General features: G+C 37.7%; 2 protein-coding genes across 6 annotated transcripts in view; both read left to right on the forward strand.

The window, feature by feature from the left end:
* sned1 (sushi, nidogen and EGF-like domains 1) overlaps positions 1-8,279 on the forward strand; it is a 49,925-nt gene extending 41,646 nt beyond the window's left edge. For all 3 annotated transcript variants that reach the window (XM_046858631.1, XM_046858639.1, XM_046858648.1), the window contains 6 exons: positions 458-556; positions 887-1,003; positions 1,280-1,367; positions 2,304-2,383; positions 7,707-7,734; positions 7,833-8,279. In XM_046858631.1, coding sequence (XP_046714587.1) covers positions 458-556; positions 887-1,003; positions 1,280-1,367; positions 2,304-2,383; positions 7,707-7,732 — 410 coding nt within the window. In that variant the 3' untranslated portion in view covers positions 7,733-7,734; positions 7,833-8,279. The remainder of the gene's footprint in view (positions 1-457; positions 557-886; positions 1,004-1,279; positions 1,368-2,303; positions 2,384-7,706; positions 7,735-7,832) is intronic.
* A 1,612-nt stretch (positions 8,280-9,891) lies between these two features.
* Positions 9,892-18,356, forward strand: part of ryk (receptor like tyrosine kinase) — a 51,821-nt gene continuing 43,356 nt past the window's right edge. For all 3 annotated transcript variants that reach the window (XM_046875510.1, XM_046875669.1, XM_046875585.1), the window contains exon 1: positions 9,892-10,558. In XM_046875510.1, the coding sequence (XP_046731466.1) occupies positions 10,333-10,558 (226 nt within the window). In that variant the 5' untranslated portion in view covers positions 9,892-10,332. The remainder of the gene's footprint in view (positions 10,559-18,356) is intronic.

The raw sequence follows: 18,356 nt of genomic DNA on the forward strand, positions 1-18,356 counted from the left end.
AATTGGTGTCTAGGAGACTGAGCTACTGGCAATAGCTTAATTGGGGTGCAAATCATGTAATTTGTTATTATCTAATATGTGTGTATGTATATGTGTGTGAGGAACACTTCTCACATTCCAGCAACTGTTTTAGTATATCATCTCAAGGAACCATATTATAGAAATTAAACTAAGATATTTTTTAGTCAATGTGCAGCTTGTATAGCAGTACAGATTTACTGTCCTCTGAAAATAACTAAGCATACAGCTTTTATAGTCTAAATAGATGCAGATGGTGTACTCATTTTTGCAAGATACTGTATATGTGCATCACAATGCACTGCGATAAACCAGTCATCCAGTGTTTTTGGGACAGGCTCCCAATCCACCATGAAAATGTTGACTGAAGATTATTGAAACGGATGAAATCCTGAATAATCAATGACCTTGAACTCTTTTGCAATATAATTTCTTACAGAACCTGAACCTCCAATTAAACTAGAGAGAATGGAGGAAACTACCAATAAAATAAGTCTGGCTCTGGAGATCCCTGAAGAAGTGGCAAAGAGGAAAAGTGGTAGGTGTTTCTTTCAATGAAACATAAGCATTATCTTAAGAAACAGTAGCTCTCTTCAGATTCTGGTCTGTAAGTGATATTTTGACCCTCTAATTGCTGCCAGCTGAAGCATAGACTTACAATGTCAAGGTAAAATGTTATGACACACAATTGCAATGAAGTAATAATCACAAGAGAGTGTATGCTTACAATTTAATTATTTTCTACCCTTCAATTTATTTCTTAAATTCAGTTTTTTTAGTGATGTTTAATTTTATTAAGATGCTCAGATGCAACAATAACAACGTATTGTGTTATACAATGTTTTTTGTGTGTATGTGTGTGTTGCAGAAGCTCAGCATGACTGCAGGACTCAGCCGTGTCAGAATGGAGGGACTTGCACACAGAGTGGAGACACTTTCAGCTGTGAATGTCCGACAGGCTTTAAGGGCAGACAGTGTGAACTGTGTAAGTCCAATAAGCAAGTTACACTTTATCACAAATTCTCTAAATCATTAAACACTTTCGGATACATGACAGACATTTTCCAAGTGAGGGGTGGCTAATTCACCTCTTACCATACGAGTGCACATTGTTATCTAGTTTGGATAATGCATTTCTTTAATTAAGTGTTTTGCATTGAGTCAGAATGTGTTTCTGAAATAACTTCAGTGAATTGTTTCCTCACGTTGTTGCTTAATTAACCTCTACGTGTGTGCCTTTTTTTTTCTCCACACACATTAGATTGCCAACGAGTAAAACATCCATGTACCCGCCTCTACTCTGAAACAAAGAGTGTCCCTGTATGGGAGGAAGGAGTCTGCCATTATCTGTAAGGAAATCTTTCTGTCTTGTGTATTCCAGATTGTGCATGCAGATAGGAAAAAAACTTGTTACAACAGAATGCAGTTGTATGCAGAAGTTTGGGGTGCACAGAGATTCAGATCCTACTGATTTTTTTGGCTTTAACAAATGCACTAAAATCATTTCGAATTAACGAATGAGGTCAAAAAATTCCTAAAGCAAGAATTCCTAAAGCATGCCACAAGAAGCAATTGTGTGTATGCAAACATTGTAGGGTTTGGAGGTGTCAGTTTAAGTTTTGTTTGTTTTTTCACAGTTAATGTTGCATTTTGCTCTTTAAGAACGAGGCTTTGTACTTTTCACATGTACATCACAGCACAGTAAAATTCTTTCAACAGAGCACAGGATAAGCCATGATACAGCGCCCCTGGAGCACAGAGGTTTAAGGGCATTGCTTAAGGGCCCAAGACTGGCAGCTTGGCTATACTGGGGTCTGAACCCCAACCTTCTGATCAGTAAACCAGAGTCTTAACCATTTCCCTAGTGTGGTCCAGAAGGGTGCAACAAATTCTATAAAGGATGTTAAGTGGTAGCTTGTTATGGTCTGACTGCTTAGAATTTGGACAGACAGACAGACAGACAGACAGACAGACAGACAGACAGACAGACAGACAGACAGACAGACAGATAGATAGATAGATAGATAGATAGATAGATAGATAGATAGATAGATAGATAGATAGATAGATAGATAGATAGATAGATGCCATTATATTTTACAATAAAAAAATTCCATGTTATTTTCTATAGCTTCTCTAATTATAATTAGCTGTTTGTATTAAAAAAAAACAAAACATAACCAGTAGTGCCCAAACTTTTGCATATAACTCCATATTTTGCTGAATTTACTCTGTTCTTGTTGTGACATTTCACTAAAGTTTATATTTTTTATTTGGCTTCACAGATACAAAAGAACTTATAAAGTACAGCAGGATGTTTGTTTTAGAGAGATCTGTGAACCTGTACTCAATAAGAAAAACCCCAGTAAGTATCAAACTATCAGATTGTCACATTGGACCTAAGATTTTATGACTGAGGTCCAGGAAAGCTTAAAAACTCTGACTCTGTGAAATATAAAGGGATGTGCCAGACATTTATACCTTGAGGCCAACTTGTCAATAGGATGATTTATAATTCTAATTTCTAACCAGAATACTGATACTGGTAACATTTCATTAGCTACAGCCAAAACCAGCAGACAATCAGTGCTCTTTATTAAGCTGGTCAGGATGCTTTTGACATGTCATTTTTCATTTTTTCTTGTACTGGATTGAACCTGCATGTTTCAGACAAAACTCGGTTTCATCTTTTGTTTGTGTGGGCAGGACAGATTTATGGTCAATCCAAATATGACTGGAGATATTCCACTGGTGAATTTTACATTCTAATGTTATTTTAGTTACTTTTGACAAATGTTTTTTAATAAGTTGCTGAAGTAGCCTACAAATATTTTTAGACCATGTCCTGTTTTAATGCTGGAGACTAAATGCCACCAGGAGGATTAGGTCATTTGCCTAAAACCAAACATTTAAATCTTAATGACTTTTCAGCGAGGCAGATTGAAGATGGAAAGGTTACAGGTTACTATTTTTCCCAGTGAAGCTGAAACAACGTTTTTGGACAAGAAATCATGAGGCATTTTTTGCTAGTAACAAGATAACAAGGAATTGAACTTGACAAAAGAACCAGCAGGGTATTAATAAAAGCATATGAATAATGAACCTAATGAATAGTGAACATTTTTGGTTAGTTGAAAACCAGGAAAGCCACATATACATTTTAATGGGGACAGTTTGACCATAAGGATGTTTTGCAAAACAAATCTGCAAAATTGGGAAATCACTGCAGTGTATAGTATTTAGAGAATAGATACATACATTTTACCCCAATATTCCAGGATGACAGAAAACTGTAAAGTGACAATAATCAGCTGTGTTTTCATAGAATAATATTGAATAATTTGATGTTAAAATGCCAAAATTTTGTAAAAAAAAAAATAATAAATTGGGGATTTGCTGCAATGAAACTGTATACAATGAAAATAAGTGAGCTAACTGTAGATCCTTGGTGGATGTCAACTGTTACCTGATACAGCTTGAAACTTTGTTCTAAATTTTACACAATGTTATGACCACATTAAGAAATAGGATTCGATTCACCTGAGTGTAGTTCTCATGATGCCTGCGAGTCACTGTTACAGCTGACACACCAGAACATGAGCTGAGGTTTCTCAGTTTTTGGCTGCTCAGAATCTGTCTATAACAGGCAGCAAAGCAATATGGACTGGACCTTAATTCAGCAGAAAAACAGACTGAATTGTTTTGAATAGAACTGGAAGAAGAAAGAGTGAGCTGTAGATATTTATTTAGAACTAAGCTGGTTTACGGCTTTTCAAGTGAAATTGCTGAAGCCTCTAGGGGAAATTCCCTGTCAGGTTTGTTGATAATGTTATTAATCCTGTATGTGAGGGGATTGGGGCAGGGGATTACTAAGGAGGAGCTTACAAGCTTTACTTTGGTCACAGGGGAAACTAAAGAGTGTATGGGGATACTGGAAAAGTAGAGAAAATTGTCTCCAGATCTTCAAGAAAGATGTCTTAAATACCATGCCATAATTGCATCTTATGGTATCTTCTATACCTGAGCAGTTGCTGGGCAAAATATTTCTAGACATCTGAAACAGCTCAACTGGCAATTACATCTATCCTAAATGGTAAACGCTTGTAATTGTAGAATTTCTTTTTAACAAATTACTGTAATAAACTGTAACAGAAGCCTCTCTTCCATTAACCTTTTTACATAAAGACTTAATCAAAGGCAACATACTCTACCTAAGGGACAAGAATTTGTTGCATGGAGTTGAGGCAAACTATTTACAGGAAATGCCACAGTTGCACCAAGACAATGGAGTCTATCTGCAGAGTCTATCCTGTTGGTTTATCTCCCATCTTATCTGAGATCATATCCACCTAGATCTGCAGTGGTGGAACCCTTGTTCCTGCAGAACTCAGGTAGTGCCAGTCAGCTGTGCACAAATCTGTCTTCACCCCAGTCTACATTGCTTTTTTCTTTTCCTTCACCTCTTAGCACTTACAGAGACTTTGATCAATTTATAAAAATTGTGCTATGTTCTCAACAGCATATTTCTTTTCTCATACTCCTGGGGCTTCTGGTCATAGTAGAGTGAGAATTACCTCTTCCTGGATATACCATCCTTCTTGTCTTCCCAAACTTTATAGATGAGCTTGATTCTCTCTTCATTCCTAGATGTCACCCCTCTGAATCTGCTTGAGACCTTAATCTCCCAATCAGCAGTACCATCTATATGGTTATCCACCAGCTTTGGTCTTTTGGTCTAAACCACTTGTAGTCAACCCCAAAACAGGCAACATCCAAAAAACTCCTCTTCATGTATTCGACCAAATCTTTGTTTCACAAACAACTTTTCCTGCCTTTTTTATACATTCAAAGTAAACTCTAAAATCCTGTTCTTATCTTTACTTTCATTTACTGTGACCATTCCTGTTACCACCACTACAAGTAATTTCTTATATAAAGAAATATACATTTCTGTTTAACATAAACTTAACATTTAAAAAAATGAACATAAAATGAGCCACTACTTTTAAAAGGGCACTCACAATTAAGCATTCTTCAGACTTTCAGCTTGGGAAGAAATAACCCTTCTGCAAAATGGGGGTCTCAAAGATTAATATCTGTAGCAAGTTATTCACTCTTCCAGTCCAGTTAATACTAGGTAGCTTTTAAATGTTTTAAGATTAGCTTTGTTTAAAGTACAGGAGAGTACTTTATTTATCTATGTTTACACATTATCACCTTCAAAATGGTCCCCTTACACAGCTATACAGCTCTCCCAGTGTTCCTGCCACTACTGGAATATGTACTGAAAGTCTTTATTTTGTGGTGTGCCATATATCTTTTGCGATTTGCGCTGGATCTTCGCAGTGGTGAAAGAAGTTTGTTGGAAATCTTTGCAAAATTATTAAAAAGAAAAAAAAAATCACATGTACATAGGTATTCACAGCCTTTGCCATGACACTCAAAATTGAGCTCAGGTGCATCCTGTTTACACTGATCATCCTTGAAATGTTTCTACAACTTGATTGGAGTCCATCTGTGGTAAATTCAGTCGATTGGACATGATTTGGAAAGGCACACATCTGTCTACATAAGGTCCCACAGTTAACATCAGGACAAACCAAGCAATGAAGTCCAAGGAATTGTCTGTAGACCTCCAAGACAGGATTGTATCGAGGCACAGATCTGAGAAAGGGTACAGAAAAATGTCTGCAGCTTTGAAGGTCCCAATGCGCACAGTGGCCTCCATCATTTGTAAATGGAAGAAGGTCCACCAGGACTATTCCTAGAGCGGGCCGCCTGGCCAAACTGAGCGATCGGGGGAGAAGAGCCTTGTTAAAGGAGGTGACCAAGAACCCAATGGTCACTCTGAAAAAGTCTTTCTCGGTGGAGAGAGGAGAATCTTCCAGAAGAACAACTATCTCTGCAGAACTCCACCAGTCAGGCCTGTATGGTAGAGTGGCCAGACGCAATCCACTCCTCAATAAAAGGCACATGACAGCCCACCTGGAGTTTGCCAAAAGGCACCTGAAGGACTCTCAGACCATGAGAAAAAAAGATTGGCCTGAATCCCAAGCGTCATGTCTGGAGGAAACCAGGCAAACCTTATCACCTGGCCAATACCATCCTTATAGTGAAGCATGGTGGTGGCAACATCAGGCTGTGGGGATGTTTTTCAGCGAAAGGAACTGGGAGACTAGTCAGGATAGAGGGAAAGATGAATGGAGCAATGTACAGAGACGTCCTTGATGAAAACCTGCATCAGGTGCTTCAACAATGTATTAAGCAAAGGCGGTGAATACTTATGTACATGTGATTTTTTTTCATTTTTTCTATTTTTAATAAATAAAAAATGAAAAAAAAATCACATGTACATAAGTATTCAATAAGGCTGTAAGAATAAGGCTGTAAGATAACAAAATGTGGAAAACCTGAAGCGTTGTGAATACTTACCGGATGCCCTGGTTGGTGTTCCCTGTGACTGTGCATCCAGTCTTGCACTGCCATCTGTTGGCTTGTTACAAAACTAGTCTCGAAGATTTTTGATAAACCACCTTGTATCTCTGCTAATGGTTTTACCACTGTATTCTTTAGACCTGTTTTGTTTGATCTATCCATGTCCAAGACCCTGGATTTTGATGTTCTGACACAATTGTCTTTTCAACAAAATTACCTTACAGAATCTAACCTCTTTGTATTCACCAAGGCTTTACACAAAGGCACAAAGAATTATTTGTATTCAGTCCTCCCCAATATCATCATCATCTTCATCATTATCAACAACCAGCCTGTTTTCTTTGACATTGTGAATAATCATCATTACCTCTTTACCTTATAACCTCACTACTAGAGTGCCTCAGTTCAGTACTTCTTGCTGTCCTTGAACATTTATAGCATTAGCAGATGCCCTTATCCAGAGCGAACTTACAACTGAACAGTTGAGGATAAAGGGTCTTGCTCAAGGGCCCAGCAGTAGCAGCTTGGTGGCGCTGGGATTTGAACCTACGACATTCCAATCGAGAGTCTAATGCCTTAACCACTGAACTTCGACTTTCCTTTTGTATACAAAAAACATAGGACTCAGTTATCATGCTTTGTTGCTTCCCCCAACATTACTATGCTAATGACACAAAAGCCTTCATACAAGCTTCTCACAAGATCTCATACAGCCTCAACAACATCTCTTGCTAGAAGATGTCTCTTTTGCTGGACTGGTCAGTCACCAATGTCAACCTCACAGTTTATCCAGGACACAGAGAAACTTAGTTTCAACGTATAAGTTCCTGTTTTTATAAAACATGTCCGGTTTATTTAACTCTGATTAACATCTTTCCCTATTGATCCAATTTGAGCAGTAGTAGTAGAAGAATTTGCAATATTACACTGTAAACATTACATTTGCAGTGATTTCCTGATTTATTTTGTACAGGATTTTATATTTGTAAAAGTGTATAAACCTTTAAATGACAATAAAGTATAAATAATAAGAATTCACTCAAATTGTAATATAATATGCTATGACTTAATTTGTGTAAAAAGAAATTAAAACATACAGATTAATGCCATTGAATTTCTTCATATTTTAAAAGTTATTGATACCTGTCTAAAATTATTGCTTTATAAGATTTTAAAGCTTTATAATTTAGACAATTTAAATAAAATGTGCTCTATAACCAGCAATGACATTTTTTCTTTCCGTTTTCTTTCAGACCGCAGAACTCAAAGACAGCAATAAAGGTGACTGCACTTCTTTTTTAAGTTTGTTATACAGCTCATCTTGACTTTTGCTGAATTATGGACCGAATACTTTATGTTTTTTTTTTTTTGTATTTCAGAAAGCTGTAGTAACTTGGTGAAGCACAGACCCCTCTTCGTACCAAGCGTGAATCCATGAATTGCTTACTCCAACAGTTTTTTCCACATCTCATTCTGTAGATCACCATGTAAAATACAGCCTGGCAGTTACCCTGCATCAATAGCATACCTCAACTGGAATGGATTTGTAATGTTGACACTACGTGGCTATGTAGTCCCTCAGGGAATTTTTCTTTAAACGCTGGCCCCATTGCATCTCCCTTCGCCATCTTATACAGCTGTAGAAGTGGTACTCTTCAAAATCCCTGTTTTTCCTCGCCTCTCAACAAGAGCACAAACAATTAGTGGAAGCATCTCACAGGTCTTTGTGTTTGTATAAATCCAGTTTCTCTGCTAGCTATTCTGTAAATAGTGTTTATAGGTGTGTTTTGTAGGTGAATATTTTAATAATAAAATTATTAAAAATGGTTGTTGTCTTTTTTTTATCATTAGCTGATGTCCGATGGCTTTAAAATGACAATGGAAATGGACAGATCCTAGGAAATTAAAACAATGTCCATTTGTAATGCAACTGATCTCTGCAGATCAGCCTATATATAAGCCACATATGCTTGTCAATACTGAATTGATTATTAAAGGTCATTGTGACTTAAAATAGTCCCTCATGATATACTGGCAGTCTAATCTTAAACAACACAATTCGTCATTAATTACTGGACTCTGTGTCAGGCTTTATTTTACCACTAGGTGGCCCTGCACTATATGCACTAGATTGTGAGAAGTTTATAACTCTATCAGGTTATCTTAAAATTTTTATAATATATTGTTTGATGAAGTTTGTGTGATGAAACCTGACCTTCTTTTCTGTAATCCACAGGCTAAACCACTAAATCTACTGCTTCCCTAAAATAATAAAAATAATAATAATAATAATAATAATAATAATAATAGTAGTTAAAGAAGAAAAAGTGGCGATTTATTTTTTTGTCTGCCTCTTTCTCATTATAATAATAATAATAATAATAATAATAATAATAATAATAATAATAATAATAGTAAAAGCAAGTAAAAGTCTCTTTTATTATTATTCTTATTCTTATTTATTATTTTATTATTATTATTATTAGTAGTAGTAGTAGTAGTAGTAGTAGTAGAATCAGCAGTAGTAATAAAAGTATTTCAGTTTTAACATCAAAAGATCATGAAACTTTTTTCTTATTTATTATTGAAAAAATGCTTTTATGTATTAATGTAGAAAATGAAAAAAAAATTTTTTTCATTTTCATTTTTTTTTCTGCATTACTCTGCTTAATGCCATTAGTAGTGTATATTCATTATTCAAACCTATTATTCAAACCCATTATATAAACCTATTATTCAAACCTAACAATACTACTACTACTACTACTACTATTAATAAAAATAATAATAGTAATAATAATAATAATAATAATAATAATAGTAATAATAATAACAATAACAGTAGTAGTAGTAGCAGCAATAGTAATAAAAGTATAAGAAGATACTAATAATAATAATAATAATAATAATAATAATAATAATCATCATCATCATCATCATCATTATGGAGAGGCTTTTTTGTACATGCCACATATACATTACAGCACAGTGAAACCAGCAACCCAGAGCCATAACCACTAAGCTCTTACTTCCCTATAATAAGAATAATAAGAATAATGAGAAGAAGAACAACAAAATACTAATAATAATAGCAATAAAATAACAAGAAGGGAACAGAAGAAGATGAAGAAGAAGGAGGAGAAGATGTGGCAGCTCAGATTTTATCCTCATAAAGATCATGCAACTCTTTTTCTCCTGTATTTTTTATGCTTTTGGGTATAAAATATAAACTGTCAATGATATAATCTCTGTTGATCTTTTTCAAAAACCCAAATTTATTGGGTCAGTCTAAAAAAAATGATTGTGCGTGTGCGCGCCACAAGCGCGTGCTGTGCAGCAGGCCAGAGCGTGCGCGCACCCCGTATCCAGCCTTTCCGTTGGGTACGCGCGCTCCAATCCGGGCCCCGCCCCCTTTCCCCGGTGAAAACTGAGATTACAGTTGGGGGGGTGGGGGGGTGTGTGTTGGTGTGTGTGCGGTTGGTAGGACCATGAAAGGAAAGACCGGGACGGGACTTTACTGGTTATTTTCGCGGTCCGTAAAGATTGTTTTATGTGTGAATGCAGGCTTATAATTGATCAGAAAAAAAGTGAGAAGACGCTAAAACAGGCGTCGCGCATCCGTGCAGCTGTGTGACGCGAGCCGGAGCACCAAATGAGACTTGGAACAAAGTTAGCTATAGCTAGCTCGCGTCGTTAGCGTTGCGCTAAGCTCGGCCAAGAGCAGCCGAGGAACCGAGTCCAAACCAAGCCGTTGTGGGGTTTTAACGTCGTCATCAACATTTGCTGTAGTAATGTTACCTTTAGGGGGCCACTCAAGTTTTGGATGAGGGTAAAAACCCGGGGTTTGCTAAAGCAGTTTGGGGGAAGCGTGAAGGCGCAATGCTGGGGCAGAAGGAGGCGGCGCGGGGCTCCGGGGGTCGCCGGTCTGGGGGCTGCGCTCGGACGCTTCCAGCTCTCAGGACACTCGGGGGTTGCGTGTTGCTCTTGCAAGTCCAGGCGGCCTTGTGCCTCACCAGACCCGGCGGAATAATTAGCACCAGCGCGAATAACAACCACCCGAGTGTCAACGTTTACATGAGTGAAGAGGAGGTGAAGAAACTTCTGGGTGAGTGTGTGTTTGCTCTTTGGCCATTTTGGCTCGGTTTGGGGGTGAAGCAGACTGGAAGTGGAAGCACAGTATTTCCTCTAGCTTGGAAAAGTAATTTAATACCTGGAGTGTACAAAGTGAGGTTCCTTAGTTCTTCTCAGTATTTTCCTCTCCAGCTCTTTGTTTTAAAGTGTGTTTCAGAATGAGTTCATTGGAAATTGGAGTCAGCAACACGTCTAAGCAAAAAACGAGCGCTCTTGCGCATGCTCAGAGCAGGCCAGATTCCAAACGGCTCCTGGTTAGACATGAAGTGCACTAGTTTTCATGTCTGGTTATACTTTATATAGTACGCTTGTATAGGGAGCCGGGATGCATTTGGTATTCAAGCGCAACTGCTCTGATGGGTTCCGTAAAGTCTGAGCGTGTCCCAGTCTGGAGACTTTATGAGACGTGTTAGAATTAAGTATAAAAATATTATACAGAATACAAATGGTCACTTAAACCCCCTCAGTATTTGCTGGGATCAGTATACTTCTTGTCAGGGTGCTGTATTTATTTTGATCCACGTCTGCAAAATGTGGAAATAGAACATTATATTAGTTCAAAACATTTGTGGACCCTCAATATGAAAATCTGTACCCAAGGAGGTGTTTACAGCAGTTTGTTTGTTGTTTTTCATCTGACACTCAGGGCTTGTTATATATAAAACTCCTGCAAATCTTGTAAACAGTAATCAATCCACCAGAAATCAGTTCACTTGTAGAAACACCAGAGACTCTAATGATAGCAAATGTGACTGACTTTATTCCTGTCTTTAACTGTATTTTTCTTTTAATTACGGTATATTCAAGGTGTAAGTTTGTCATGTATATACAGGTAACCGTCTGTTACACGATGAAAGGAAAACAAAAAAAGGAATTAAATGAATAACAAATGTACAATGTTATAATGCACTTATGGTGTAAATGCAGGAAATGGTGTAAGCTAAATAAAATTAGATTTGTATCATATACGCTTAGGATTTTGCGTGTTGTTTACAGCGTGATGGCTCATATTGCACAGCCTTGCTTCTGACACTAATGGGAAGCACATGAAAAACAGGACAGGACCCACATTGTCTGGCATGAGGGAAATTATCCTGTTGTGTGTGTGACTCAGGTCATGCTGCACTCATGCAGTCAATGATTAAATCGTTTAAGACGTAAAAATGTTGTGAGGCCAAATCTTGTTTCTGCAACAGCTATGTCACGGGTCTGCTAGACAGTCGAGGTTTGCCGTCCTCTTAAAGTTCACAGGAAGACAGGGGTAACTTCTTGTAGAAGTGTGAATTGTTTAATGGTTGTTAAATGCTGGGCGTTGGAGCTTTTGTCTATGACCTATCATTACCATCACAAGTGTCGCAGTAGACATGCTAATGAAAGGCTTGTGGTACTGGAGTAGTTTTCCAGGATGAAAAGGAAGCAGGGTGTATATCATGCTGCAAGAACCTAGAGTGAAATGTTTCTCTCTGATTCACATCAGTGGTATGTCTCTTATGCGAGATGTTATGTCTGGTGTTCTTACCGGAGTCTTGACTTTTCTAATATTTGCACTGTTTTTAATAGTCCTCATACAGTTGACGTTTCAGTGGCTACTAACTTCACAACTGTGCTGCAAGTGTTCTCAAAGTGTTTCTCATATTTCTCTAATTAGTCAGTTATTTGTCATTTTTTTGTTGGTGTTCCCAAATAAATTCTCACCATGTTACACCATAACATGATAATCACAGTTAAAAATAAAATGCACAAGAAGATTACACAAGGATAACTCAACTTCTCAACTCAGCTGTGTTGAACAACCTCATTGCGTGCTTTAGTTTGTGTACACTACTCTTACACCATCATTGTCGTTCACGGGGAAATAAGCTCCTGCTGTCATTTTAATACGATAACAGTAAAATCAGATCGTTTTAATTAGTTTGACAGGATCAGTATTTGTTTCTCCAGTTAAATCTTATTAAACCGCACTAGCCATGTTGCAACCACATAACTTCTAACATCTTACAGAAAACAGTACGCAATAAATACAGTACAAATAAATACATACAAATAATCTGCTAATCTGTTTTGAAAAGCACAAGAGAAAGTAGGTTGTAAACCGTGTTGTATTAACCATAATTTCCCCATGCTGTGTCTGTGCCCTGGCGTTTTTTTGTGTTTCATCATTGCTGATTAATGAAGACATTTTGGGCCTTTACACTTCTTCATAAATATAATAGTCTGATTATAATTATCAGCATTTTTCTTGCTGTATTGTCTGTCTTGTTCTGAATATGCTGGAATGTGTAGTTTAAAACGTGCCCGTTTCTTTTGCGACTGCATTACCAATCACAGAAGTAAACTATGTGCATGTTTCTGCTCTTCCTTGTTTGTTTCTCGTTTGCTGAGTGAAGTTCTTGTCCTTTTGTATCCTGCTTGCAGGGTAGTGGTGCCTGGTCGATCAGCAGTCAGAGCATTTCATCGTTTTTGACACACAAAAAAACACTCTTTAGTAATTATTTGTTTACTACATGTACTGTACATGTATACATATAATATTGTATAATGAGCAATTGCCATTTATATTTCAGGATACCAAATACCTTTTTAGATTACGTGTCTCATTACATGATGAAATGATCACACTGATTTGTATTATACAGTTAATATACAGTTGTGCCTGTCCTCGGTCTAATCTACCTTTGATTTAGCTCATGCAGATGAATGCCGTCTGTCTGCAGTCGCGGAGTGTGTGGCAAACAGAGACGAGGATACTATCAGAGTGCACTGTGATTGGTTCGCCTGATAAATCATGAACAGAAAGCTCAAGCTTTACTGAACCAGTGTCAATGAAAACCTCACGATTAACTAGTTATCTAAGCAGCACCACTTGTGTTTATTTATTCTAGTTATTTTACAGAATCTAACAGATAATGACAAATGTCAGTTCTGAAAAAAAAGTTCATTGTTTATTTTAATTTAATTAAAATAATTTTTTTACTTAAATTTAAAGCTTCTTTCTACAATATACCAAAATGATTTAGGGACCTGTCTTTGTCATTTTGCCAGAAGCAGACTAAGAGTCTTTGTTTGTAGCGTTCAGAGAGGAAAAAAAAGAACTTCAGCCCGGATCACAGTGCACTTATCTGTGAGATGCTGACAGGCTCAATAATAGCTTCTTGCTGCCTGAGAGAATCAGGTGTCTGTTGTGCGGGGAAGGAATCTCATTGCCACTGATGTGGTTTAAAGAGCTTGTATTGTGACTCATGGGGATTATATTCCTCCTGTCCAAAGTCTTTGCATTATACTTAGTTATGTTTTCTGCTAAAAGCATGAGCTGATGTCTAATTATCTGATATCTGATTAACCTTTGGACTGTTGTCATCTCCAAGTCTGGATGCTTAGATCTCATTGGCTGTTTAGATGCTGCCTGTATTTGAGTGCATATTGAATTTCGGGCTTCACTCTTGCCAGAGCGATGTCAATACATGCTGCCAAACAACATAAACTGGAAAGATACCTTGTCTCTTTTTCTTACTCCCAACCCTCACCCCTCATGACTGTGTTATTTCCTCTCTGTCCGTCTGCTGGGTCTGTAATTCCTTTTACAGATCTTAATCTTGAGCCAGTTATTTTATTCTATTTATTTATTTATATTTGGTAGGCTTCTACTACAGAACAAATGGTTTCATCAGTGTTATCCCTTCATAGCAATACAGCAGGGTGGCTTATGTAGAGCTTGTGCATGCACAGGGCACTTTTTTAAAAATGATTTGCCTTGTAAACAGTAGGAGACTGCCAGATGATGAAATTTGTCATCCGATGCCTTTATTTATTTTTCTGTTCATTTACATTTGCATGGCATAGAGTTCCCTTAAAACCGCAGCACTCAACTCAGCCTGACGCGTAGTAAACATGACGAAAATGGGATTTTAGTTTTTTAAGGAGACTGCGCTGGTAGCTAAGTTTGGCATTTGTTGAATTTGGTTGCTAAAACTTGTTTTCCCCCTCGGAACCGCTTTTCACAAAGTGCTCCTGCTAACAAATTCCTGCTGAACGGCATGCAGTGGTTTCGTGTCTCGGGATGATCACGGCGAACGTAAGAATAAGCGAGAGTCGTGTATTGGGTTTCCATTTGAATTAGGAGGCATTATTCATTCTCATCTTGTTTTACACAGTTCAGCTAAACATCCAATGGATGAGGGTTAATTCAGTGTAAAGGGAAAGAACACTGCCAGCCTTCAGCAAATGCAATATTCCAGAAATCAAAAAAAAAAAGGAAACATCTCTGTGCATGTACTAGTGTACTTTTTTATTAGTGCTCATTTAAGTGTTTACTGAAGAGGTGGGTTGGACAGCTGTTTGGACAGTCAGGGGAAGTTAATTTCACCCCCAGGATGCCAGGACAGAGATGGGTCACATACCAGTCTTCCTTATGTCTTATTGATCTGTGTAAGCTAGATAAAAGCCTTCAGCTTGGTGTTGATGAACGCTGTGCTTGGCACAAAGCACAAGAAGTTTTTCCTGTTCCAGCACACCTTAGAGAATGGATTATTAAGTAATGAGGTCAACAACGTGTGCACCAGAGCCTCATATCGCTGCTTTTGCACTCTTAGATAAATATCAAACTTTGTTGGTTGCAGCATACTTTTGCCATGTAAGGTTTCATTGCTTCCTGCATGACGTCATGATGAGGATGGACCTGGCCTGGCTTCCCTCTTTTCATGTACTCTTGTCTCCAGCCTCCAAACCTCAACATGACTCAAGAGTAAACTATAAGCCGTGTATGCTTCGGCTGGTTACAGACTCGGCATGCACTCTCATGTCTGTGCTATTCTGGGGGCTGGTGTGTCCGCTTGGCTGACGATGGCACTTCAACACTGTGGTCAAGGAAGATGCCCTCACTAATTTATGACAGAGGGCTGTCATTGTGTTTTCTTTTACTAAAAAGGCTAGCAGATACACTGCTAATGTTTACCACCGTGCTTCTGTGCTGGTTTGCTTGTGTTTACAGAATTCAAACAGGCATAGTGTTTTCTGGTTTCCAGGGCTGGTATGATTATATGAGATATTGCATGTGCTCTGATGTCTAGATTTCCAGATACATACTTGTTTTAAAAAGGAAAACATGAACTGAAAAGTAAATTGATTTAAATGATTTTTCATTATGATTTTGATAAACTTATAAAATGTTGTAAACCTAATAAATCATTGCAGTTTTTTTTTTTAGGTTGTTTTTTATTTCCCCTATAAAAGTTAGAATGTTACTCCAGTTGGTCAGGTCTTCAGTACCTTTACTGCATCAAGTCCCACCATGCTGCTGTTCCTGATCTATACAGCATGTGTTTGATATGTTGCCCTTCTGCAAGATCGTTCTGCATACAGCTGAGCTTCTCACTGTTGTTCTGGTCTTTTTTTTTAATTCTTTTTTGTGGCTAGTTCCTTGGTTTGGGCAGGAACCTTATGGCAATTTCCTGCCCCACACCCCCAGGAGCCACCCATCTCCCCCCCTTTAAACTGGGGTCTAATCACTGTGATAATCTGAATAAAGTTATGCCATTGGCATTGAGACAAAGTTTTTAGTTTGTGTTCTTCTTCTCAGCCGCCACGTTGCTACAAAAGGTAATACACAACTCCAGCGTTGTGTTTACTAGATATAATGCTCCTAAATTAATGAAGGCCAGACTTTCCATCGTATTAATTAGACCCAGTAAAGAATATCATCTTGCTCACATCACTGCAGTCCAGGGGTTATGTAATAGTGGAATTGACGACGCTTGGTTTTGGCTGTTCACTGACTTTGGTTTGCTTACTCAAATTGTTTATACCATGAAATAGGAACTATAGAGCTCACGTTTCCCCTTTTCAGCACAAACACCAATGCAGTTGTTGTGTTTAACCGCCTCTTCATTTTTATGTAAAATAGCTGCATGCCTTGGGCATTTTTCAGAGCCCATTTTGGTTTCATGCATGATTACAGCTTGGTGCTTCACCAAAACGGGTTGAGTGGAACGTTATTTTCAGAAAGCAATCATTATCTTTTACTTTGGGATTCATATACTTCACCTGCTAGTTAGCATAATACAGAAAATAAATACCAAAGGGTAGGAAAAAAGGATTTGATTTTGTAGTGTATTAAGTCATGTTTTGTGCCCTTGACAAAATGTTAGTAAGTTGCTTTCAGCAGTGGCGGATGAAGTACACAAACCACGCACTTGAGTTAAAGTAGAGATACAGTAGCTAAAATGTTACGCCAGTAAAAGTGCTCCCTTAAAACTTTCAGTTGAGAAAAAGTAGGAAAAGTATTTGCCTTCAAATGTATTTAAGTATCCAAAATACTATGGATTATTATGGCTTTAATGTTCCGATTATCATTTTTTTTTACAAGACTCTTTGCTTCATCAACTCAGTTTATTTGAAAAGACTCTGTTACACAACAATCTACTAATAAAATGATAATGAGTCAAACACTGATATCTAATAAATTATCATGAGCCCAAAACCTTCTTTTAAACTACTTAACTTTTTATCTCGCAATCTCGCAAAATGTCCTGCTTGCTGTTGAACCGACACTGAACTGTATGTTGGTGATAAGTAGATACCACCAAGCGCCAATCAAAAGTTCAGAGTCCACTCATAAATATAACGGAACTACTGAATTCGTAGTTGAGAAAAAGTCAGATATTTGACTTTAAAATGTAGTGACGTTAAAGTAAAAATCGTTTAAAATAAAAATACTTTAGTAAAGTACTGATACGTGAAAAAGCTACTTATCTACAGTAATGAATAATGTTTACTTCGTGACTTTCAAGCACTGGTTTTTAGTGAGGGGCTGCTGTGTTTTTGCGTCACATTACATGTAGAGAAGATTTGAGTCAGGTTACAGTATATTTTCTCAGTATTTTATGACTGAGAGGATTTTGTGAGTTAAATATGGTCATCCTTGCATGTAAGCTATTGTCCACATAGTAAATGTGTTGCTGTTAACCAGCTCTAGGGTAGCTACAACATTACCTTCAGAGCTTTATCATTTTTATATTTTGCATTTCAATTGTATGAATTCATAATCGTGCCCATCCCGCTACACACAGGACTGCTGCATAAGTACACCAAGTACGTTTTTCCTGGATGTTGTCTCTGCACTGCCATCCTTTCACATGCAGTTGATGTCTAAGGGTGTGACTGAGTTATAACCTGCCTTATTTACTCACTGTTGTTGACTTTTGGCAAGGATTCCTAATTCAGCTGAGCCTAAAAGACTTGTTGGCTTAATATTTACTTCTGTTCTGTCCCATTTCTTTTCATTGTAGTGGAATTTCTTTGGTGATTGTCAGGCAGTACACAGTTCCAGCGATTTGTTTACTAGATGAAATGCTTCTAAATGAATAAAGGCTGGAAGATCCCTGGCATTAATTAGTAACACGGAGAGTCTCTCTTTTCTGCAGCATGGCGGTCCAGATGGTCAACGTGTCTCCACTCTCACTCGTCCCAGTACCCAGCTCACTTTATGGGTTGACCTTCACCCTTGGCCTCATCCTTTCATGTATTTACAAGTCACTCTTATACTCCTTGTTAGACCTGACAGTGTGAAGGAGTGGAGATATGACTTCTCAGGTCCGCTTCTTATCTGTATGTGTCATAGCACTGAAGGAAGGAGGTAAAATATATAAATCTCTTTGTTAGAAGAAGCTCCAGAAATGGGGGGGGGGGCGGAGATGAGAACCAGTCGCTGTCTGTGCGGATATATGGAAAGCGTTAATTTAGCCTGGAATGTGTCATTTGGAAGCAAGAAAGCGTCT

The sequence above is a fragment of the Silurus meridionalis genome, chromosome 1 (genome assembly GCF_014805685.1).
Source record: "Silurus meridionalis isolate SWU-2019-XX chromosome 1, ASM1480568v1, whole genome shotgun sequence".
NCBI classification, from domain to species: Eukaryota; Metazoa; Chordata; class Actinopteri; order Siluriformes; family Siluridae; genus Silurus; species Silurus meridionalis.